Below are 22,647 nucleotides of genomic sequence, written 5' to 3'. Positions count from 1 at the left end.
AAGCAAGTAAGTTATCCAACTTTCCACCAGTATCATCTGTCGAAGCTTTGACCAAAAAAATGACTTATTTCATCTTCACTTTCAGGAACAAGATTCTCCCGACAGCTTATTCTCCTTCGCCATTGATATTTCCGAAGAAGAAGGTGAGGAAGCAAGCTCCTCCCGGGCAGTCGGGACTGTATCGGCAGAAACCAGGGCTAAACTGGAAGAGCTATCGGCCATACTTCATCAAGACACAGCTCAACTGGTCAACGATTCTGATCCAGCCAAGGCCCTGTTCAAGACCCTTAGAGGCCAAATTCCTACCGATGCTGAAGAAATCCTCTTCCAGGCTGCACATCTAGAAAGCCGCTAGCTGCAGTACCAGAGAGCCACTCGGCGCCTTGCCGATAGAGCTGCTCAAATCCAGCTTTCTGAGGAGATGATGAAAGAAAAACTCTTAACCGATGAGAAGCATAAGAACATCGGCACCTTAAAGTCCTCTGGTGATGCATTGAAGCAGAAAATCTCTGATCTATCGGCCAAAAGAGAAGCCCTGCTGGCCGAACTCAAAGAAGTAGAGGATGCCCTGTCTCAGGCCCAGCAAGAAGAGAGCCAACTACCGGAGACCATCAAGCACCTCGAGCAAGAACGAAATGCCCACGGTCGTAAAGCGCTGCAGTTGAAGAAGAAGCTGAAGCCGATAGAAGGTTCTGCCGATGATGATACCAAAGAAATAGAAACAGCCAATCAGATCTGGCTACGTGCCATATCGGCAATCCAAGCGCTGCTGAACATTTGAAGCTTTCATCGGCAACACGCCTTCGCTCTTTTGCATTTCAGCTTTCTTTAGTCTAGCCGATAGGACTGTTATCGGCATCTTTTGAAACATTAAGTCCATCCCTAGATACACTTTAATCCAGCCGATAGGAGTGTTATCGGCATTTAAACTTCTATGCATCGACCCATATGCTAGGGTAGTACTTCTTTAAATATTTGCCATTTAATGCTCTGGGAAATTCAACTCCTTCGAGAGTTTCTAGAATATAGGCATTACCAGGAGCCGATCGACTTATCCGATAAGGACCTTCCCAATTAGGAGACCACTTTCCAAACTTCGAATTTTTAGTTCCGACTGGCAAAATTAATTTCCATACTAAATCCCCATCGGTAAACTCCTTAGTCTTCACCTTCTTATCATACCATCTAGCAACTCTCTTCTTATTTTCTTCTATACTTATTAAAGCTTTTAACCGATGCCCTGCTAGATCATCCAACTCATCGGTCATCAAAGTGGTATAATCATCGGTAGTCAACTGATCTTGAAAAGATAATCGCCTAGATCCGGCCTTAATTTCCCAAGGCAACACTGCATCATGCCCATACACCAATTGATTGGGTGACACCTTGGTTGATCCATTACAAGCCATCCGATAAGACCACAGTGCTTCATTTAACAATGTATGCCACCGCTTAGGATTTTCTTCAATCTTTCGTTTAATAAGCTTGATAATTCCTTTATTAGATGCCTCGGCCTGCCCATTGGCTTGAGCATAATAAGGAGAAGAATTCAATACTTTAATCCCCATACCGATTGCGAATTCATCAAACTCCCCCGATGTGAACATAGTGCCTTGATCGGTAGTAATTGTCTGAGGAATCCCAAATCGGTAAATAATGTGCTCCTTCACAAAATCAATCATATTGGCCGAGGTGACCTTCTTCAAAGGAATAGCTTCAACCCATTTAGTGAAATAATCAGTAGCAACCAAAATAAACTTATGCCCCTTACTAGATGGTGGATAAATCTGGCCGATCAGATCAATAGCCCATCCCCGGAACGGCCAAGGCTTTATGATAGGATTCATAGCCGATGCGGGTGCTTTTTGAATGTTACCAAACTTTTGACAACCTTGACACCCCTTGAAATACTTAAAGCAATCCTCGAGTATGGTCGGCCAAAAATATCCATTCCTTCGAATCATCCACTTCATCTTAAAAGCTGACTGATGTGCTCCACACACTCCTTCATGGATTTCTCCCATCAAACTTCTAGCTTCATCATCACCTAAACACTGGAGAAGAATTCCATCAACAGTTCGATAATACAATTCATCTTCGAGGAGCACATATTTGGTTGCTTGAAACCGAACTCGTCTTTCAACTTTCTTGGATGGATCTTTTAGATAATTAATAATTTCTTTCCTCCAATCATCGGCACCGATCGCCGATATCGCATTAATCATAGGCTGATATCCCGAGGCATGCTGAGCTAACCGACTGGCGTCTTCATTATGCAATGGGGGAACATGTTCTAATCGGAAATCCTTGAATTCCTTTAACAGTTGCATGCTTTTCTCGAAATGAGTTATGAGAACCTCACTTCGGCATTCATAGCTCCCGACCAATTGATTTATAACCAACATAGAATCCCCGAAGATTTCAACAGCGTCAGCACGAACTTCTCTTAACAACTTCAATCCCTTGATCAGAGCCTGATACTCAGCCTGATTATTCGTTGATGTAGCAACAATCGGCAAGGAAAACTCATACTTCCTCCCCTTAGGGGAAACTAATACAATGCCAATTCCTGCCCCCCGGTCACAGGTAGACCCATCAAAGAAAAGCGTCCAGGGTACAATTTCCAAGACTTCCACTACACCGCAATGCTGAGTCACAAAATCGGCCATAATCTACCCTTTGACTGCCTTGGCCGATTCGTAACGCAGATCGAACTCCGACAGCGCTAAAATCCATTTACCGAACCTGCCACTCATAATCGGCAGAGATAGCATGTACCGGACCACGTCATCTTTGCAAACAACAGTGCATTCGGCCGATAGCAGGTAATGCCTCAGTTTGATACATGAAAAATATAAGCATAGGCATAGTTTTTCAATGGCCGAATACCTGGTTTCAGCATCAATCAACCTTCTACTCAAGTAATAAATTACCCTCTCTTTCCCTTCAAATTCTTGAACTAAAGCTGAACCGATAACCGTCCCATCGGTAGACAAATACAATCTGAAGGGCTTTCCTTGTTGAGGTCTTGTAGTAGTAGTTGTGGTATATCGAGGACTTTGGTTCCACGGCGCATTGGGAGGCGCCGATGCCATAGGAGTCTTGCCCCTCATGTCAGTTATCTGTGATGTACCCGGTGTTAATTCTGGAGGCATACCGTAACCCCACCAGTTGGGAGGAGGAGTCAACCCTGACATTGCCGATGCCAACATATGTGTAGTCAGTTTATTCTGCCCACTTGAAGTCTGAGGGTTGGTTGTCATTGGCACAGATTGCGCGCCAGTAGCTCCCAATGTGCTTGGAGGGACGGTAGATTGTGAACCCGCAGCGGTCATAGCAGCTGATGGAGCCGTAACCTCTGGTGCTGTTGGTTGATGATGAGTAGGGCCCACATAATCTGGAGGGATTTGTCCTTCCTTGAAAGTTCTTGCTACGGCATTGAAAACCGTATTGGAGAGTACCCCAGCTTGGTTGATCAAAGCACGGTTGATAGCACTGTCAACCATATCTTGAAGCTTGCCCGGATTGGCTTCGAAAGTAACCTGCCGTGGTGCCGGCAGCGCATCCTTCTGGATCACCTCACCACTCCGGTTTATGCTGAAGGCCTTCAAGCATTGCAGCTTGTATTCCTCCATAGCTTGGGCAATAGCTTGTTTCTGCTCATCCTTGAGATTGGCTTCTGTCACGGGGATGACGTTCTCCTGATCAAAGTCAGAGATCGACATGTTGATCTTGATCTTGAATCTTGTCCCAATGCGATCTTGAATCTTAATTAGTACACTCACGTTCCCTGTGGAAAATTGATACTCTGGAATACTCCAGGGTGAAAGCTACATCGGTATCCGTGCGCTTGTGGATTTTTCTTTTTGCGTTTAAAATACCCAACAGACGACAGCAGCTTTCAGTGAGCGGCGCGCCTCCCTTCCTTCCTGCTCTCTCTCCCTCACTCTCGCGACCTCCATGCATCTGGAGATGAAGACGATGGCGCGGCTCCGACGAAGTAGGTGGGGAGGGATTTGGATCTGAGGCCTCCTTCTCCCTTTCCCCTTCCTCCTCCTATGGATCTAGATTTGAGCCCTCCTCGCTCCTCCTCCATCTCCTCTAGGTCTTGCTCCTCCTCCTCTTTCCCTGGGTCTAGATCTATGGGATGTTGTGGTTGTTAGAGTTCCAGCGAGCTCTTTGGGATTCAGTGCTCGCGCGTGTTGCATTGGTGTTCTCTGATTGTTTACAGTATGTTTTCAAGTGATGTTGCAGTAGGATAGGGTTTCGGCGAGCTCTCGGGTTCCGATCTTGTCATTGTTACAATGGTTCTCTCTAGACATTGCAGTAGGTTTCAGTCGTTGCAGTACTGTGTTTAGAGATATTGTTTCAGTTGCTTCAATCTACATGTTGTTGTAGTTTGTTTCATTTTGTTACAACAGTTGTTCGGTGTTGTTGTAGCTAGTACTATGTCCATAGTGTTCCAGTTGTTGCAACAACTGTTCGGTGTTGTTGTAATATTATGTCTACCGTGTTTCGGTTGCTTCATCCAATTCTTCAATCTATGGTGTTGTATTTAGTTGTTACATGTTGTTGCAGTAGCCGTTCATTGTTGTTGTAATACTATGTTCATGGTGTTTCAGCTGCTCCATCCAATACTTCAATCTATATGTTGTAATAGTTGTTTGCATGATGTTGCAGCAATGGTTCATTGTTTGTTGTAATACTATGTTTATGGTGTCTCAGCTACTTCAACCTATTGTTGTAGCAGTATGTTTGGTGTCATTGCACTATCATGCACATTGTGGTGTAGCGTCAAGTATACGGGGACAGGCTGTGAGGACGAGTTAGCAGTAGACAGATCTGCTAGAGGCCAGCAAGGCGAGGGGCGTGGCAAATCCCATGCTTGTGGGGGTGGGGTCGAGCTCCTTGCATGGGGAGCAGACAAAGAATGGTCCTCCGTGTGGGACGAGTGGGGCAGAGGCGAGTTGGTTGGGAGAGAGTGGACAAAGGACGGTCTTCCGTGTGGAACGAGTGGGACAGGCACGAGTTGGTTAGGAGGGGATGAGGTTCTTTTTTTATTTTTTTTTCTTTTTCTCTGTGTGACGCAGGCGGAGGGCTCAGCGTCCAGAAGTGTTGCTGGCACCGGACGTCACATGAATTTAAAAAAAATCAGCATACGATCAGGTATTCAGATAATTATCGTGGAAAGCGGATCTGGAGACAGTGGGTCTGAGTACATACATAGATATAAATGATGGCTGACTGCATTTTCGTGCTCATCTAACCAGTCCGTCTTCACATATACTAATCCGCTCTCCACCTCTGATCGGCGACGAGCTGGTGCATACTAGATCTTCCTTCTAGCTCAAGATGGCAACGGGTACCCGAAACCCGAGAACCCGATGGGTTTTACCCGCTAAGGAGATGGGTCTGGAATGAATTTTATACCCGTGGGTACGTTATTGGGCAAATTTCTGTACCCATCGGGTATGGCGGGTACGGGTGTGGGTGTATGCTACCCATACCCGCCTACCCGTGGGTAAAAAAGACCCGCAAAAGAAGCTAGCCACCTGCTCATTTTGGCCCATTTAGCCCATATAAATTTGGCCCAATTCCAGCTAAACCCTTGTAGTATATAAGCCTTCCTCAACCCTAATTCAGCCACCAGCTCCTACCCAGTCCCATTCCCAGCCCCCGCCGCCGCACACCGGGAGGTCCGGGACGCGCCGCACACCTCACGTCCGCACCGCGCGTCCACGCCGCACACGGCACACCGCACCGCGCCGCACACCGGGAGTCCGGGACCGTGCGCGAGTACGCGACCGCTCACCGGCACCACGCACGACCACGACTTCACGAGTCCGCGACCGCGCACTGGCAACGCGCACCGCGAGTCTGCTCGTCTTCGCCGGTAGCCATGGTGGAGAACTCCGGGATAGGACAAGATGATAGTCGGTGATGCTCTTACTCATCCCTAATAATCTTGTAATCCATTGTTGCAGCTCTTCTTCATCTAGCCTGTTTGCCCTATTCTAACCCCACGTCGTCCCGAAGGGACGCCGTCGTCCGACCGCCGGAACCCGAGGAGACAAGGAAGGACGTCGCACCACCGGCACTTACGCCTGCCCCGCTCCTCTTGCCACCTTCCGTGCGAGCAAGTGCCGGAGTTGCTGCTGCTAAGCCGAAGGGCTTCCCTGTTGGTGCGGCGGCCAAGAAGGCAGTGGGTGCTCCGGCCACACCACGCATCAACAAGCAAAGGAAGAAAGCTCTTCCAGCTCAGGGTGGTCGGCCTCCTTTGTCTCCAACGAGTACTGCAGCCGCGGCTGCCCAAAAAGTGCGAAACCAGCACCTGAAGCGTTCCCTTGGGTAAGCAAAGATGATGACTTTCAAGTTCCTTGTAGATCTGTGCAAGATTGTATGTTCTGAGATGTATGTAGCAAGATTTATGTGTGATCTGTAATTGCCTGTGATATTGAAAACAGAAACAATGCAATGCTAGTTTATTTGATGGACAATTCATTACCAGGCTGTGCTAGCTTATTTGATGGGAGCTTATTCCTTGTAAATAAATATGATGCTTGTTTGTTGTCATAAATAAATATTCAGATTTGGTATAGCTGTGACTGTGATCTGCTAGCTTGTTTTCTAGCTTATTTCTTGTCATTTAATAAATATTCAGATTTGATAGAGCCTATTTTGTACCTAATTGCCCATTTTGCTTCTACAGACCGAACAAGATGTCTGGCAGTGATGGGAGCAGCAACCCGCATTGTGGATCAGAAGCATCTCAAGTTCAATCAGATTCAGTTCCAATCTCCGGATCACCTCAACTTGAATCGATCAATGATTCACAACCAAGTGATGTAGATGAAGAAGAAGAGGAAGACATCATGGTTGGTTCGAAGAGGAAGCTCAAGTCGGCGGTTTGGAATGAGTTCACCAAAGTGAAGATTGGGAGTAGTGAATATGCAAAATGTAACCATTGCTCGAAGAAACTTTCTGGGTTGTCAAAAAATGGGACTAATCATTTGAAGTGCCATTTGAAGTCTTGTGTGCTAAAGAGGATCAAGCTTAATGGGCAGACAATGGTACAATCTGGTTTGAGATTTGATAGGACAGATGCAGGGACAATCTTAGTGGAGAACTACACCTTTGACCAAGACATAGCTAGGAAAGAACTTGGTGCCATGATAGTTCTTCATGAGTACCCTTTAAGCATGGGTGATTATGTTGGCTTCCGTAGATTTGTCGGCGCACTGCAGCCACTATTCAAAATTGGGACAAGAAACACAATAAGGTATACGGTCTATGAGCCCACATCTTTTCTGCCATTTCTATGCGCCCATATTAAGTTCGTAACATTTACATTTTTTTTCAGATCTGATATTATGGTACAATATGAGATGGAGAAGAAAAAAGCCATTGCATATATGGCTGGGATTCAGTCAAGAGTGGCCATCACTACTGATTTGTGGACAGCTGACAACCAAAAGAGAGGTTACATGGCCATCACGGCATATTTTATTGATGAATCTTGGAATCTTAGAAATATTCTCATGAGGTACTAAATTATTTCTTAGATCTGGTTGCATAGCATGCCTTTAAATCATGTTACTCAACACTCTTGGAATCTTATTGGTTTTGCAACTATTTAATGATAGGTTCATTTATGTCCCTGCTCCTCACACTGCTGAAATCATTGGTGAAGAATTATATGACAGCTTGGTTCAGTGGAATCTTGATGAGAAGATATCAGCAATTACTCTTGACAATTGCACTACTAATGATGCAGTAATCCCTTTGCTTATGAGGAATATTGGAAGACACAAGCTCTTGAATGATGGTAAGTTGTTGCATATGCGATGTGCTGCTCATATTCTCAATCTGATAGTAAAGGATGGGTTAGAGGTGTCGAAAGATGCAATAGAAAATATCCGTGATAGTGTAGCATATTGGACAGCTACACCGAAAAGGGTTGAAAAGTTTGAGGAGATAGCTAAATTTGTTAAAGTGGAAGCCACAACTAAGATAGTCCTTGATTGTAAGACTAGGTGGAACTTGTTGATATTTGAGAACGCAATAACGAATTGATCCACAAGCACACGGATATCGGTGAGCACTTCACCCGGGAGGTTATCCAGAGTATCGTATTTATTTTTTTACCACTAGGAGAAAGAGTGCATCTGACTAACCGATCTATTACTACTAACCCTTTAGGCAACAAAGAATGTCTCTCGATGTGAGTGATAAATAAAGAAGACTGCAACCGTAGTCTCCTTCTAACCTTGGTAAGGATGATCTACTATTCTATTGGGGAGGCTAACGAAATCTAGACACCACAAAGGATGTTCAACCCGCACCTATAAACCCTATCCTTCCTGCTAACGAGATATGGTCTGCAAAGGTAAGTCGGAATTGTCACGTTCCTCACTACTACCACGGTCCAGCTAGTCAGGGAATATCTATGAGTACCCCAGCCTAAACACCACATTTACGCCAACAATGATTACTCTAAACTCTACACGAAGAGATTAAAGTAAACTCATAAACCAGAAGAACAATAAAACAAGAACTTACTAGAATTTAGAAGTCGAAATACTGAAGAATCCTAGGAGCAAGCTTCGGGTTAGGAGAACTTGATCCCGCAGGTACAAGCTTGGAGTAGACACCGACAGGCCGGGCTTCCTCCAATCTACACCTCCACTCTATCTCTCTCAATCTAGTAGAAACTAGAAGATCTATTTCTACTTTACATTGGTTGCTAAGCCTAAAAAGAAATATTAATTAGAGAAGAGGTTTTCCTTCGAGGGCACCCCTCAATCTCTATGATAATTTCTTGTCTTCTCCAGGGGCCAGGGGGGTCTCCTTATACAGTCCTCCTCCTCTATGCGTTTTTGGGTCGGTAGGCGAGGTGGTACTATGTTTTCCTTGATCCAATAGGTCGGTGGAACATCCCGTGAGAAGAGAGTCCCGATTGGCATCCAACAGGGGGCGGGCGCCCAGGTCACCAGGGCGGGCGCCCTGGGCCTGGCCCCTTTCGGCCTCTGCTTTCTTTCCGTGGCTTCTGGAGTCTTCTAGATGGTAGAAAATCGTGCGGTGCGTTGATATCTCTATGTAATCCCGACATGTGGGCCTTTCTTCCTTATTTTCTGATAACCCCCTGCAGAAATAGATAAACAACAAAACTCGTGGAATTCTGTCAGATCAAACCCTAATTCTTGGTGTTGGTTGCATATTGGTCCTTTCCCTTGTTTATTTGATAATTAAAATTGATACTTAAGAACCGTCAACAAATACCCCCATACTTAGGCTTTTACTCGTCCTCGAGAAAAGGATGGTTAAGAACAATATTTGGGGTAAAACATTTTAAAGCATTCTTTTTATAATTGCAGGGTGTTAAAAATCTACTGTGTACCATAGTCAGTGAAGTATATGGTTAAGAGTAAAGATCCTTTCTTCTCAATCCTGTCACTTGGAGTTTTTGTATATTTTTGAAAGAAAGTTAGCATACCTTTTTATCCTCATAGGTTCTTCTCAGATCACTAATTATCTTTTATATATCTCACTGAGGTTGTTTTAATTTGCAAAAATTCTCAAGCATACTTACTTTGCATTTATTGCCTGATCAAAACGAGATCCGAGGAGGGGAATGTCATACTCTTAGATCAAAGACTTTGGAAATTAAAATCTTTGTCAACTCTTGCTGGCATATTGCTTATTAGAGGGACCATGGGCTGTCATTTTCTCTTTTTCTTCTTCTTTTTTTTTAAGTGGATACCGAGGTATCTCTAATTCTACTGCTGGACACTTGTCCGTTTTTTTCTGCGAGGTTGTTGAGCACTTGCTCCTTTTTATTTCCTCGAAATATCTTTATTTTTGCATAGCCCATGCCTCTAATGCAATAATACTTCGGAAGAGTGAATCTTTCTGAATAAATGTCTTGATCTTAGGAGCATGATAAATCTCTCAACAAGGGTCTAACTCATTTTGAACAAACTCAATACAAAGTAGATAGCTTTTATAATCATAATTAATATTTTCAATTTTATCAGGCATATAAAACACTGAGGATGGTAGCTAGAATTTTGAATATTTTGAAATAAATTCTCCAAGTAGCAATGATATCAAGAATAAGAAACTCATATTCTACCATCACATATTCCATATTGACTTAAGTAACACAGGGTTTTAAAATGATTTTATAATAATTGCAAGTTTTCAGGAAATATCACAGATTGAGATTAATCATGATTAGAAATATTTTAATCTTTTTATTTTATCATGTCGGAAACAGTATTCTGCATAATCCAAAATATATGTATGTGTAAAGTAAAGTGTGCAGAGTGTGTACCTGAATCGTGGAGTGGTGTGGTCGGAGTGTGTTTAGCATGTCGAGGGATCTCCCCCATACTTGTTTTCTGCTTTCTTGCACAAAAATAAAGTAGAGACACACAAGACATAATAATAATAATAATAATAATACTCTTTATTAATCTTGAGGCATTTATTACAAAAGACTAGTAGCAAACTGACGATAGTAGCAAACTGATGATAATAGTAAACCTAAACCGAATTTAAAGATAAATGACTAAGATGCATTGCCTCAAGGTCTAATCTAGATAACTTAGCGGCGCTCTAATTCCTTCTTGTTGGCACTGGCAAGATCCTGCCTAAGGCCTAGTATAATAGTGTTGTGGTTAGAGAGCTGCCTAGTGAGGGAATTAATCGAGGACTGAAGGTCTATGATAACTCTGTCTAGTCTGCGAACGTCCTCATCAATATCCATTATAGTCTTGCGATGCTTGGGAGGTGTCTCAAAAGCATTGAGAGCGTGCTTCGGGGCTGCCTTTGGAGGGATGAAACGGTGCTCTAATCCCTTCAAAGTAAGGCCTTTCCACCTCCGTAGTGTAGCGAATACTGCTGATCTCGCCGCTCCGGTTGGTCTTGACTCCAACGACCCTCTCATTGGGTCTAGGTGGAAGGATCCTTGTGCCGATTGGCACCTTGATAGTGGTCTTTGTCTTGGATGATGATCCCTTGAGAAGTAGGCGTTGTGGTGGTGCGGTGAGAACTGGTTGAGCATGGTAAGATTGGGCGGAGCTGTGTTGGCGTAATGGCATGGCTTCTAGCTGTCGCTCTGTGTTGGCCGGGACGAGAGCACGGGCATCGGGGTCTTCCACAGGCTCCATGTTGAGGTTGAAGGGGACGACTTCCCAATCATCATGGTGCTTCTCGGCCATTGGAGCAGCAAGGAACTAATCAAGCTCTAATTGAAGGAGAGAAGGCTTTGTGGCTTGGTGTTTGAAAACTGAGGTCAGGGGTCTTGTTTATGTAGGGGTCAAAAAGTGCCTCTAGGGGTTGTTCGGGTTGCTCCCGTCGATGTCCGTGCGAAACTATCCATCTGAGAGATTATTCGGATTTCCTTAAGTGCATTTTAACAGAGAAAGTTGGGGCCGAGGGGGAACAGGAGCTGGGCGCCCGCCCACCTGATCTGGGCGCCCGCCCTCTCTCTGGCCCCTCTGTGGGCCCACTTCCTCGAGCGTGTTTCTAGATGCAAAACTATTTAGGAAAATATATGTATGACCCAAAAACGTCAGATTAAAAGTGTTGAACTCTAATTCTCCATGGGAAGGTAAAAATGGACTACGTCTATTTCTTCTAATTCTTTATTGGGCTCTAAAAATAATTTAAGACGTTGACCATTTACCTTGAAGAACGTACCTTCGTCATTTTGAAGTGTGATAGCTCTGTGGGATGATGAATTAATTACCTTGAATGGTCCTTCCCATTTGCTCCGGAGTTTTCCATGCCCGAAAAGCTTCACCCTGGAATTAAAAAGTATTACCTTATCTCCGGGTGTGAACTCCTTCTTCTTGATTCTCTTGTCATGCCACCTTTTGACTCTTTCTTTGTAGATCTTTGAGTTGTGATATGCTTTCTCTCGCCATTCTTCTAATTCTGATAGTTGCATTCTTCTATAATCTCCAGCAACATCTAGGTCCATATTCCATCTCTTTATGGCCCAGTGTGCTTTGAACTCTAGTTCAACAGGTAGATGGCAAGTCTTCCCGTACACCAATTGGTATGGAGACATTCCAATCGGGGTCTTGTATGCTGTCTGGTATGCCCAGAGTGCATCGGGTAACTTGTCTTTCCACGCCGTTCCCATTTCATTTACTGTCTTCTGAAGAATATTCTTAATTTGCTTGTTGGAAGTCTCTGCTTGGCCACTTGTCTGAGGATGATAGGGGGTAGCGACGTTGTGACGGATTCCATGTTTTGATAGATATTGCTTGAAGCGTTTGTCGATGAAGTGTGCTCCTCCATCACTTATCACTACTCTGGGGACTCCAAATCTTGGAAATATAATTTCTTCAAACATCCTCTTTGAACTGACGTTGTCGGCATGCTTGCAAGGTAATGCCTCTACCCACTTGGAGACATAGTCAACCGCCACCAAGATGTACTCACACTTCTTTGATGGAGGAAATGGACCCATGTAGTCTATTCCCCAGACATCAAAGAGCTCAATCTGAAGGTTGTTGATGAGTGGCATTGCATCCCTTGTATTTATGTTCCCGTGCCTTTGACATGGCCCACATCTTCTGATATATTGCTTCGTGTCTTCATACATTGTAGACCAGTAGAATCCACACTGCCATATCTTTGAATGTGTCCGGAATGCTCCATAGTGACCTCCATATGGTGATGATTGACATCTGTCGATGATCTTCCATCCTTCCTCAGTGGTCACACATCTCCTAAGTAAGCCATCAGAGCATACTCAGAAGAGGTATGGCTCATCCCATATATGTGAACGACTTTCTTGAATAAGCTTCTTCTTATTTGCTCCTGGTGGTACATACCCTGAAACCATAAAATTAACAATATCTGCATACCAGGGGTCAGACCTGTTAATCCCGTAGAGCATGTCATCCCGGAGTGAATCATTGATGGGGGTTTCCTGTGGACTCTTAAAATACATTCTAGACAAGTGATCAGCAACAGAATTTTCTACTCCCTTTTTATCTTTTATTTCTAAGTCAAATTCTTAGAGTAATAAGATCCATCTAATCAGGCAAGGTTTAGCATCTTTTTTAGTGAGCAAATATTTTAGTGCAGCATGATCAGTGTAAACAATTATTTTAGCTCCAACTAAATAAGATCTAAATTTATCAATGGCAAAGACAACAGCCAGAAGCTCTTTTTCAGTGGTTGCATAATTAAGTTGAGCTCCTGTCAAAGTTTTACTGGCATAAGCAATTGCATGATGCTTCTTATTTTTAGTTTGTCCCAAAACTGCCCCCACAGCATAATCACTGGCATCACACATAATTTCAAAAGGCAACGACCAATCAGGGGGTTGAATGATTGGTGCAGAGATGAGTGCTTTCTTTAATAAATTAAAATATGTTAGACATGCATCATCAAATTCGAAAGGAGCATCCTTGGCAAGCAAAAGAGTAAGTGGTCTAGCAATGAATGAAAAATCTTTTATGAATCTACGATAAAAACCAGCATGGCCAAGAAAGCTTCGAATTCCTTTTATATTCACAGTTGGAGGTAGTTGTTCAATTACTTCAATTTTAGCTTTGTCTACCTCAATACCTCTTTCAGACACTAAGTGTCCCAGCACTATTCCTTCTCTAACCATAAAATGACATTTTTCCCAATTAAGGACTAAGTGCTTTTCTTCACATCTTTGCAAAACCTTGTCTAAGTTTTCAAGACAACTATCAAAAGTTTTTCCATAAACAGAGAAATCATCCATGAAAACTTCCATAACCTCTTCAATCATATCAGAAAATATAGACATCATGCATCTTTGAAAAGAAGCTGGTGCATTACATAACCCAAAAGACATTCTACGGTAAGCATAAGTTCCATATGGGCATGTAAAAGTGGTTTTGCTTTGATCATCGGGATGGATCGGGATCTGATGATACCCTGAATATCCATCTAAGAAACAGAAGAACGAATGGTTCGCTAATCGCTCTAGCATCTCATCTATGAAAGGTAAAGGAAAGTGATCCTTTCTCGTGGCTTTGTTTAGTTTTCTATAGTCTATGCACATCCGCCAACCTGTGACGGTGCGTTGCGGAATTAGCTCGTTCTTTTCATTCATAATAACAGTCATGCCTCCCTTTTTAGGCACAACTTGTACTGGGCTTACCCACTCACTGTGCGGCACAGGATATATAATCGCTGCATGCAGCAACTTTATAACTTTCTTTTTAACTAACTCTCTCATAGTGTTGTTAAGTCTACATTGGGATTCTCGAGAGGGTGAAACAGAAGGATCTGTTGGAATACGATGGGTACAAATCATAGGACTGATTCCCGTAAGATCTTGGAGTGAGTAGCCGAACACTGAGTGATGTTTCTCAAGAATGGTCATTAATCGCAGCGTTTGATCCTGAGTGAGTTTATCGCTAATGATTACAGGGAACTCTGGATTATTGTTTAGGAAAGCATATGTGAGACCGGGTGGTAAAGTTTTAAGCTCTATGGGGGGTCTAGGTGTTTCTGCAAACTCATCTAAGGGTTCAGGTTCAGAAGGTTCGGCTTCTTCTTCTATGAAGAAAGGAGTTTCGTCTTCTAAGTCTGGTTCTTCTAAAAGTTCTAGAGATGCAGCCTTTACCTCCTCCATAGGATCAGGCAAAAGATATGATTTGGCCTTATTGTTTAAGGAGTGTGAAATTGTTATTGGGAATTTAAAGGTTTTTCCAAAAAAATGTGTAGCTTTCCAGTATGACCTTCATAAAGGAGTCTTCTACCGTAAGAGGTAGGACATTAATAATTCCAAGACTGGGGACTAATCGTCCCGAAGATTCCTTTATGTCCTTTGTTGTGGGGGTTAAGACAAGATTTTTAAATAGTTTAAGTGCAAAAGATTCAGACATGATGTTGATCCCCACAACAGGATTATAAAGAGCATTAAATCGATCAGAATTATAAGCACAGCGTATAGTTATAGAGGGTGTGTCCAAACGGATCACATCAGAGGAAAGCTCTGATTCCTCCAACCATTCGCTACTTATGACTGAGATAAGCTCTCTTAATTGATATTCACTTGCCAAATAAATGCTAAACTGGCCGTCTTGGGGTTTGTCAATAGAATGGTAGTTTGAAATGTTTCCAAAATCGGCAAAAAGATCGGATTCTATATCTAGCATGAAGTCCGGTGGTGGAATTTCTTCCTCTTGTGGCTTAGAACTTGGGATAGCTAAAGTAGATGAAGAATTTGGCAGAGTGTCTACTTCGGCTTCGTAGGTTTCATCATGAAGGGTATTATCCATCTCAGCTTCTAGGATTCTATCTAGGATCACTCTAGCTTCATCAGTAGGGATTCGAAAGAAAGAACCTCTAGACATTGTGTGTAGCATTTGTTTGTGATTTTTCTGAAGACCTCGAAAAAAGTGGAATAAAAGAACAGGGTCTTCAAGATTAAGGTTTGGACCAGATTCTAAAAGATCAGAAAAACGTTTCTAGGATTTTCCCAAAGTTTCATTATCTTTTTGTTTAAAAGATAGGACTTCGAGTCTAAGGTCGGCTATACGGTCAAGGGAATAGAAATCTAGACAAAAGTTGGCTCGTAAAACTCCCCATTCACCTTGTTGTTGACTTACCTTCTGACTGTACCATTGTCTAGCTTCTCCCCTTAAAGAAAAAGGAAAAAGCTTCCAACGTAAAGTTTTATCATAAATGCCTTCAATGCGAAGACAATCACATGTTTGCTCAAAATCTCTAATATGAAGGTAAGGGTTTTCGTCTTCCTTTCTCGAAAAAGATAGGTTTTGAATCATGGCAATCAACCTAGAACTTAACTTATACTGGGATGTTTGGATAGGCTATGATGACTCCCATGGTAAAAGGTCAGTTACTGAAGGGATTGTAGACTCATGGATCGATTTAGAATTTTGGTTTTCCATAAGGTAAGAATAAAGAAAATAAATAAAGAATATAAAAGATAAGAAAAGATAAAAGTATAGATACAAGCTAGTAGTAAGACTCAAGGTTATCTCAGCAACCGTCTTTCTCCCCGGCAACGGCGCCAGAAATGCTTGTTGATATTTGGGAACGCAATAAGGAATTGATCCGCAAGCGCACGGATATCGGTGAGCACTTCACCCGGGAGGTTATCCAGAGTATCGTATTTATTTTTTTACCACTAGGAGAAAGAGTGCATCTGACTAACCGATCTATTACTACTAACCCTTTAGGCAACAAAGAATGTCTCTCGATGTGAGTGATAAATAAAGAAGACTGCAACCGTAGTCTCCTTCTAACCTTGGTAAGGATGATCTACTGTTCTATTGGGGAGGCTAACGGAATCTAGACACCACAAAGGATGTTCAACCTGCACCTATAAACCCTATCCTTCCTGCTAACGAGATATGGTCTGTAAAGGTAACTTGGAATTGTCACGTTCCTCACTACTACCACGGTCCAGCTAGTCAGGGAATATCTATGAGTACCCTAGCCTAAACACCACGTTTACGCCAGCAATGATTACTCTAAACTCTACGCGAAGAGATTAAAGTAAACTCATAAACCAGAAGAACAATAAAACAAGAACTTACTAGAATTTAGAAGTCGAAATACTGAAGAATCCTAGGAGCAAGCTTCAGGTTAGGAGAACTTGATCCCGCAGGTACAAGCTTGGAGTAGACACCGACAGGCCGGGCTTCCTCCAATCTACACCTCCACTCTATCTCTCTCAATCTAGTAGAAACTAGAAGATCTATTTCTACTTTACATTGGTTGCTAAGCCTAAAAAGAAATATTAATTAGAGAAGAGGTTTTCCTTCGAGGGCGCCCCTCAATTTCTATGATAATTTCTTGTCTTCTCCAGGGGCCAGGGGGGTCTCCTTATATAGTCCTCCTCCTCTATGCGTTTTTGGGTCGGTAGGCGAGGTGGTACTATGTTTTCCTTGATCCAATAGGTCGGTGGAACATCCCGTGAGAAGAGAGTCCCGATTGGCATCCAACAGGGGGCGGGCGCCCAGGTCACCAGGGCGGGCGCCCTGGGCCTGGCCCCTTTCGGCTCTGCTTTCTTCCCGTGGCTTCTGGAGTCTTCTAGATGGTAGAAAATCGTGCGGTGCGTTGATATCTCTAAGTAATCCCGACATGTGGGCCTTTCTTCCTTATTTCCTGATAACCCCCTACAGAAATAGATAAACAACAAAACTCGTGGAATTCTATCAGATCAAACCCTAATTCTTGGTGTTGGTTGCATATTGGTCATTTCCCTTGTTTATTTGATAATTAAAATTGATACTTAAGAACCGTCAACAGAACTCAACTTTCAACATGCTTAGTCATGCTTTACCATACAAGTCTGCTTTCATTAGGGCAAGTCATGTAGATAGGCTGTACACTTGCTTGCCATCTGAGGATGAGTGGAACTTTGCTGAGGATGTTGTAGGGAGGCTTAAGTTGTTCAATGACATAACTACAATGTTCTCTGGGACAGATTATGTGACAGCTAACTTATATTTCACTAGAATTGCTGAGGTTAGAAAGGAGATTAGGGAGTGGTTAGCTTGTGGAAGCCATGTCAGCCAATATGGTAGCCAAATTTGACAAGTATTGGACTGATATTCAAGGGTTTATGGGCATTGTAACTATTCTTGATCCTAGATTTAAAACCACAGTACTGCTGATTTGTTTTGAGGATTTGCTTGGTACAACTGGTGGAGAGTGAGAGGATAGGGTTTTGGAGGTGAAGAATTTGTTAGCTGATTTGATGCTTGAGTACCATGGGGAAGATGATGTGGGAACTAGTGTCCCTGCAGCAAGTACAGCAGGACATAGTGATGATTTCTTATCTTCCATGATGGCTCGTGTTGCTAGTAGAAGGCCAGTGACAATGGGATTTAGGACTGAGTTAGATCGCTACTTGGATGAAGAGTTATTGGACATGCAAACTAAGAACTTTAAGGTTTTAGATTGGTGGAAGGTGGCTGGAACTCGGTTCCCAACTTTGAGGAAAATTTTAAGGGACATATTTGCTATTCCTGTTACAACTGTAGCTAGCTTCAGAATCAGCTTTTAGCACTGGAGGTAGGGTTTTAAGTGAGCATCGTAGCAGGTTGACTACCAAGATGATAGAGGCCCTAATGTGCTCCCAGGACTGGCTGAGAAACAAGTATAAAGGTATATGTAACAGTGCTCCCATGTCTATTAGCTTGCTGTTAATTTCTGCAAATAATTACTGATATTTATGCAAGCTAACTCATTTTGTCACTTTTATTTTGTAGTTGATGACAAAAACAAGCAGCAAGCAACCTTCTGGTCATGTCTTCAAGACATACAAGAAGGCCTTCAGGTAATTTGGCACTCTTGAGATGTGTTCATTTTCAGCTTCTTTGTGAATGTGATAATGGATAGCTAAGTTGTGACCTGTTTATTTATCCTAGGAACTTACAATATGAGGACAGATGAAGTTGCCATGAAATGGCATCATGGCGCCCCTTTGGTCACGGGAACAAGACATGATGCAAGAATGCTTCCTTTGATGCCTTTATGTTAAATTGCATTTCTGAACTTGTAACCTGTGTGGTCTGTTTAATTCATGGTGGATGAAGCCATGTGAACTTGTAATATTTTAGTCTTGTCTGGCAACTGTTGGAACTGGATGGCTGAACTTGGAATGTGGGAAGGCTGGAAGCCTGGATGGATGGTGTGTTATTGGCTAGTGCTACTATTAATTTCTACTACCTTGCTGCTCGACCTGGATATATTGCTATTAGATTAATATTCTGTATTAATTTCTGTTGGCTTGTTGCAATGATGCCATATATCAAACGTTGTTATATCTGTGCTTGTGGAGGCTAATCTCGGGTCTATTTTCGGGTGTCGGTTACCCGTCGGGTAAGAAATACCCGCGCGGGTGTGGGTATGGAATGAATTCCTTACCCGAGGGCGGGTACGGGTGCGGGTGCGGGTAAGATTTTAACCTGGCGGGTGCGGGTGCGGGTGGCCAGTACCCATCGGGTACGTACCCGTTGCCATATTGATTTCTAGCACGTCGGTGGACCTTCTTCCCCTCCAGCGTGCTCTACGGCCCTCGACGGCGGTGCAGCCAGGCCAGCTCGCTCGGTGGCCTCGGTGACGTTGGCACTGCCAGGCCCACGTGTATCTGCCAAATGGATCGCTCTAGGCCGTGTGTGCCGCCTCCGCCTGGCGGGCGGGCTTATCCAACTCAAGCGACAACTCTGTTCTCGTACGCTGAGTCAACAATGAACAGGGTATAAGTGCATACCTCCTCTAAAATCTGAATTTGGATTACAGTACCATCCATCAATTCATGTGTTTCTCATTTAATTTGATGTCAATCTGTAGGCACCGTGTTGCTTGTTTCCATCTAAATTTACTAATCCTTCTTGTTGTGTTTAATTTATTTATTTCAATTTAATATCCTTGTAGATTGTAGATCTGAATAGGAGGCTTAACATTCCAGATTGCAGATCTGGTTGATTCCAGTATTTTTGGATATGTTTCTAAGAAGATTATGTTTAGATACTTTTCTAAAGAAGTGTATGATTAGATACTTTGTCACAGAAGAGAATGTTTAGATACTTTTTGAAAGAAGAGTATCATATCCGACCCTTGAATATGGTTGTATCACTGGATACGTTTTTAGATTATAGTAGTGGCAATACATTGTTCTACATTATTTTAAACAAAGTTTGTCCTAAATAATTAAACAATTTTCAGCATATGTATACATACTTCGAAATAATTAAATAATTTACTACGTACATATACATACTCCCAAATGATATTACATATGTATATATACTTCCAAATAATTAAATAGAAAATGATACTACGTATGTATACATACTCCAAATAATTAAATAACTTATTTTATATTAGAATATACAAAGTTATCCACGGAGGCACATCCGATGCAAGACGTTACTTAACGGATCCTACTCTGCACAAACCCGGTTAGCTCATATGGATAGAATCGAGTGGCATATTATGAAGGGAGTAACTACTCCTGGGAATATAAAAAATACACTATATATATATATATATATATATATATATATATATATAAAATTGTTTTCTACTCCTATTGTATTTGGTGTGTGCCACTTTTACCTAATTTCTGATGGTTGATTCACCATTGTCTGGAGATGGCTGAAACTAAGGAATTATAATTTGAAACCTGCTTTTAACTCATGTCACGGCAATGGTTTACATCAGTTTAGGCTACCTGAAGTGTTTAACATTGTTTAGCAACAAAAACAAATTAACGGTTATCTGAAACAAAGACCACAGCATAGAAAACCTACTTGAGATTGCTTGAGTACCGGTGGAGCCCTATTAAAATAGTGATGGATTTGTATAGTTTGCTTGAAAAATATTGTCCCATTATTGTACATCAGAGACTATCTACTATACGTAATCAACTGCTTATGTATTTCACTATGGTCCAATAATATATATGCTAATTGTTGAGATATGCTAGGATAAATGCCTTATAAAGGAATAAGTCCAAAATGGTTAAGATGGTTTTTTACCTAGTTAATGTGTCACTGCTGGTGCCGAAATTTCATCAGCACAGTACATGAGAAATTACAATATAGACACGTGCGTGTCGCATGTGCACTTTCACTAATTTATATATGTGTGATGTGTTTTGCACCTTATCATGCTTTTTAGACAAGTATAAAAGAGTGTGGAAAAAACTAGATACAGTGAATTCAAAGGAACTCACGTCATACCGCTGCTACAAGGGAAATTAGGAGACCCCTATGAGGAAAATAGGAGTACCCGTGTTAAATCGAGAACTTTAACTCTGGTATGTAGGCTCCACAACAAGGAACCAGAAAACCAATTGAGCTATATTAAGGTATTCTCATATTGTATTATTATACCAGGGTAAATGTATATGTGTATATGGGAGAGACTTGGAGTGAAAAAATTTCATACAAGTCCTAATTATATTTTCCCATATCGTGTGTCGAAGAAGAAATATGATAGGGACTTGAGTCTCATTTCCCGAGCATAGCCTCTTCCTTAAGGATGAAGAAAATTTGCTGGCAGCCTATAACTTTTTTCCTTCCTGTATAATCTAACCCATATCGCCATATTGTGCACATAGTGACTACACGTATAAAAGGCTTATCATGCATCATACTAGAAACACCCTCAAACATATGTACTCAATGTAAGATTCATTTGATACACACAAAAAGCCAAGCACACTTGCATTATTGATAGTAGCACATTTTGTATGCAACATGACTAATTTTAATACAAGGGCACATAAAGCCCTTTTATTCATCGTTACCGAAATACTCAATATTAGTAAAGGTGTATATTAGATATCCAAATCCATATAGAAGGCCTATGGATTACCACTGCCAGCACTTCCAGAGCCACTCCCTGAGCCACTTCCATATCCACTACCATTTTGACCACTTTGGCCGCCTCCACCACCACCACCTTGGCCACCTGCCTGAACATATCCGCCATCATAAGGCCCATATCCGCCAGCTTGACCATATCCAGAGCCAGAGCCAGAACCTTGTCCAGACCCACCATTTTGTCCGCCACCGCCACCTCCACCCTGACCACCTCCCTGAGCATAGCCTCCTCCATAAGGACCATTCCTACTAGCCTGACCATACCCAGAACCTGAGCCGGAACCAGACCCAGACCCTCCATATTGTCCTCCTCCGCCACCTCCACCCTGGCCGCCTCCCTGAGCATATGCCCCACCATTGGACCCATACCCACCGGCTTGACCGTATCCAGAACCCGAACCATAACCAGATCCAGAACCCCCATATTGTCCTCCACCGCCACCTCCACCTTGACCGCCTCCCTGAGCATATGCCCCGCCATTAGACCCAGACCCACCAGCTTCACCGTATCCAGAACCAGAACCAGAACCATATCCTGACCCACCGTCTTGCCCACCACCGCCACCTCCCCCTCCACCACCACCACCACCCCCGGCACTAACATATCTTGCTACCCTTGCAGCATTTGCCACTCCAATGCCAAGGAGGACAATGAAGCAAAGAGCTGCCAACTTGGTTGTAGCCATTGGTAGTAGCAAACTATGTTGAACTTGAAGGATGGGATGAGTAGGAGGTGAAGACCCCATGGGTATTTATAGTGCTGGTCACCATGCAAAACGGCAGTCTTGCTCGCTAGTTGGTGTTTGTCATCAGGGAAAAGATAACGACATGGTAGGTACAGCTTGACTTTCATCAGGCGAACTGATGGAAACTCTTTTCTCAATTGGCCTGAATTTACGTGTGAAAAATACCTGAGCGCGCGGCCGGTGGGCGAGGTCAACAAATTTGGAATGCTACGTATTCTGCGGCCCAGGTATTTGACCAGCGATTCCTAGCGTGTTGGTCTCTGTACTAATGATCTGTAGATTACAATGCAGCATTGATCTGCTTGGACTTTGTAATGAAGTGTACATATAGTCAACAGTCTTTGGGTCCAACCAAATATATAAAAGGAAAATTAGCAATAATCGGTGTGTGCAGCATGCATGCACGTTATTACCACATCGATCGATCAGGATGCATGCAGTACATTATGTATATTGAGCAGACAAGTCGCAAGCTAAACAAGGTAATCTCTCACTCTCAGCAAATAAAATTTAAATGAGACCTACCAATATAT

General features: G+C 42.7%; 1 protein-coding gene across 1 annotated transcript; it reads right to left on the bottom strand.

Annotated features, from left to right (window-relative positions):
- Positions 21,176 to 22,086, bottom strand: LOC8064888 (glycine-rich cell wall structural protein 2). Its single transcript, XM_002464549.2, has one exon. It carries the CDS (start codon positions 22,052 to 22,054, stop codon positions 21,350 to 21,352), a length of 705 nt encoding a protein of 234 aa, XP_002464594.1. The 5' UTR covers positions 22,055 to 22,086; the 3' UTR covers positions 21,176 to 21,349.

This window comes from Sorghum bicolor, chromosome 1, assembly GCF_000003195.3.
Source record: "Sorghum bicolor cultivar BTx623 chromosome 1, Sorghum_bicolor_NCBIv3, whole genome shotgun sequence".
Lineage (NCBI taxonomy): Eukaryota > Viridiplantae > Streptophyta > Magnoliopsida > Poales > Poaceae > Sorghum > Sorghum bicolor.
Note: the sequence above shows the minus strand (reverse complement) of the source record. Positions and strands in the feature narration are given on the sequence as shown.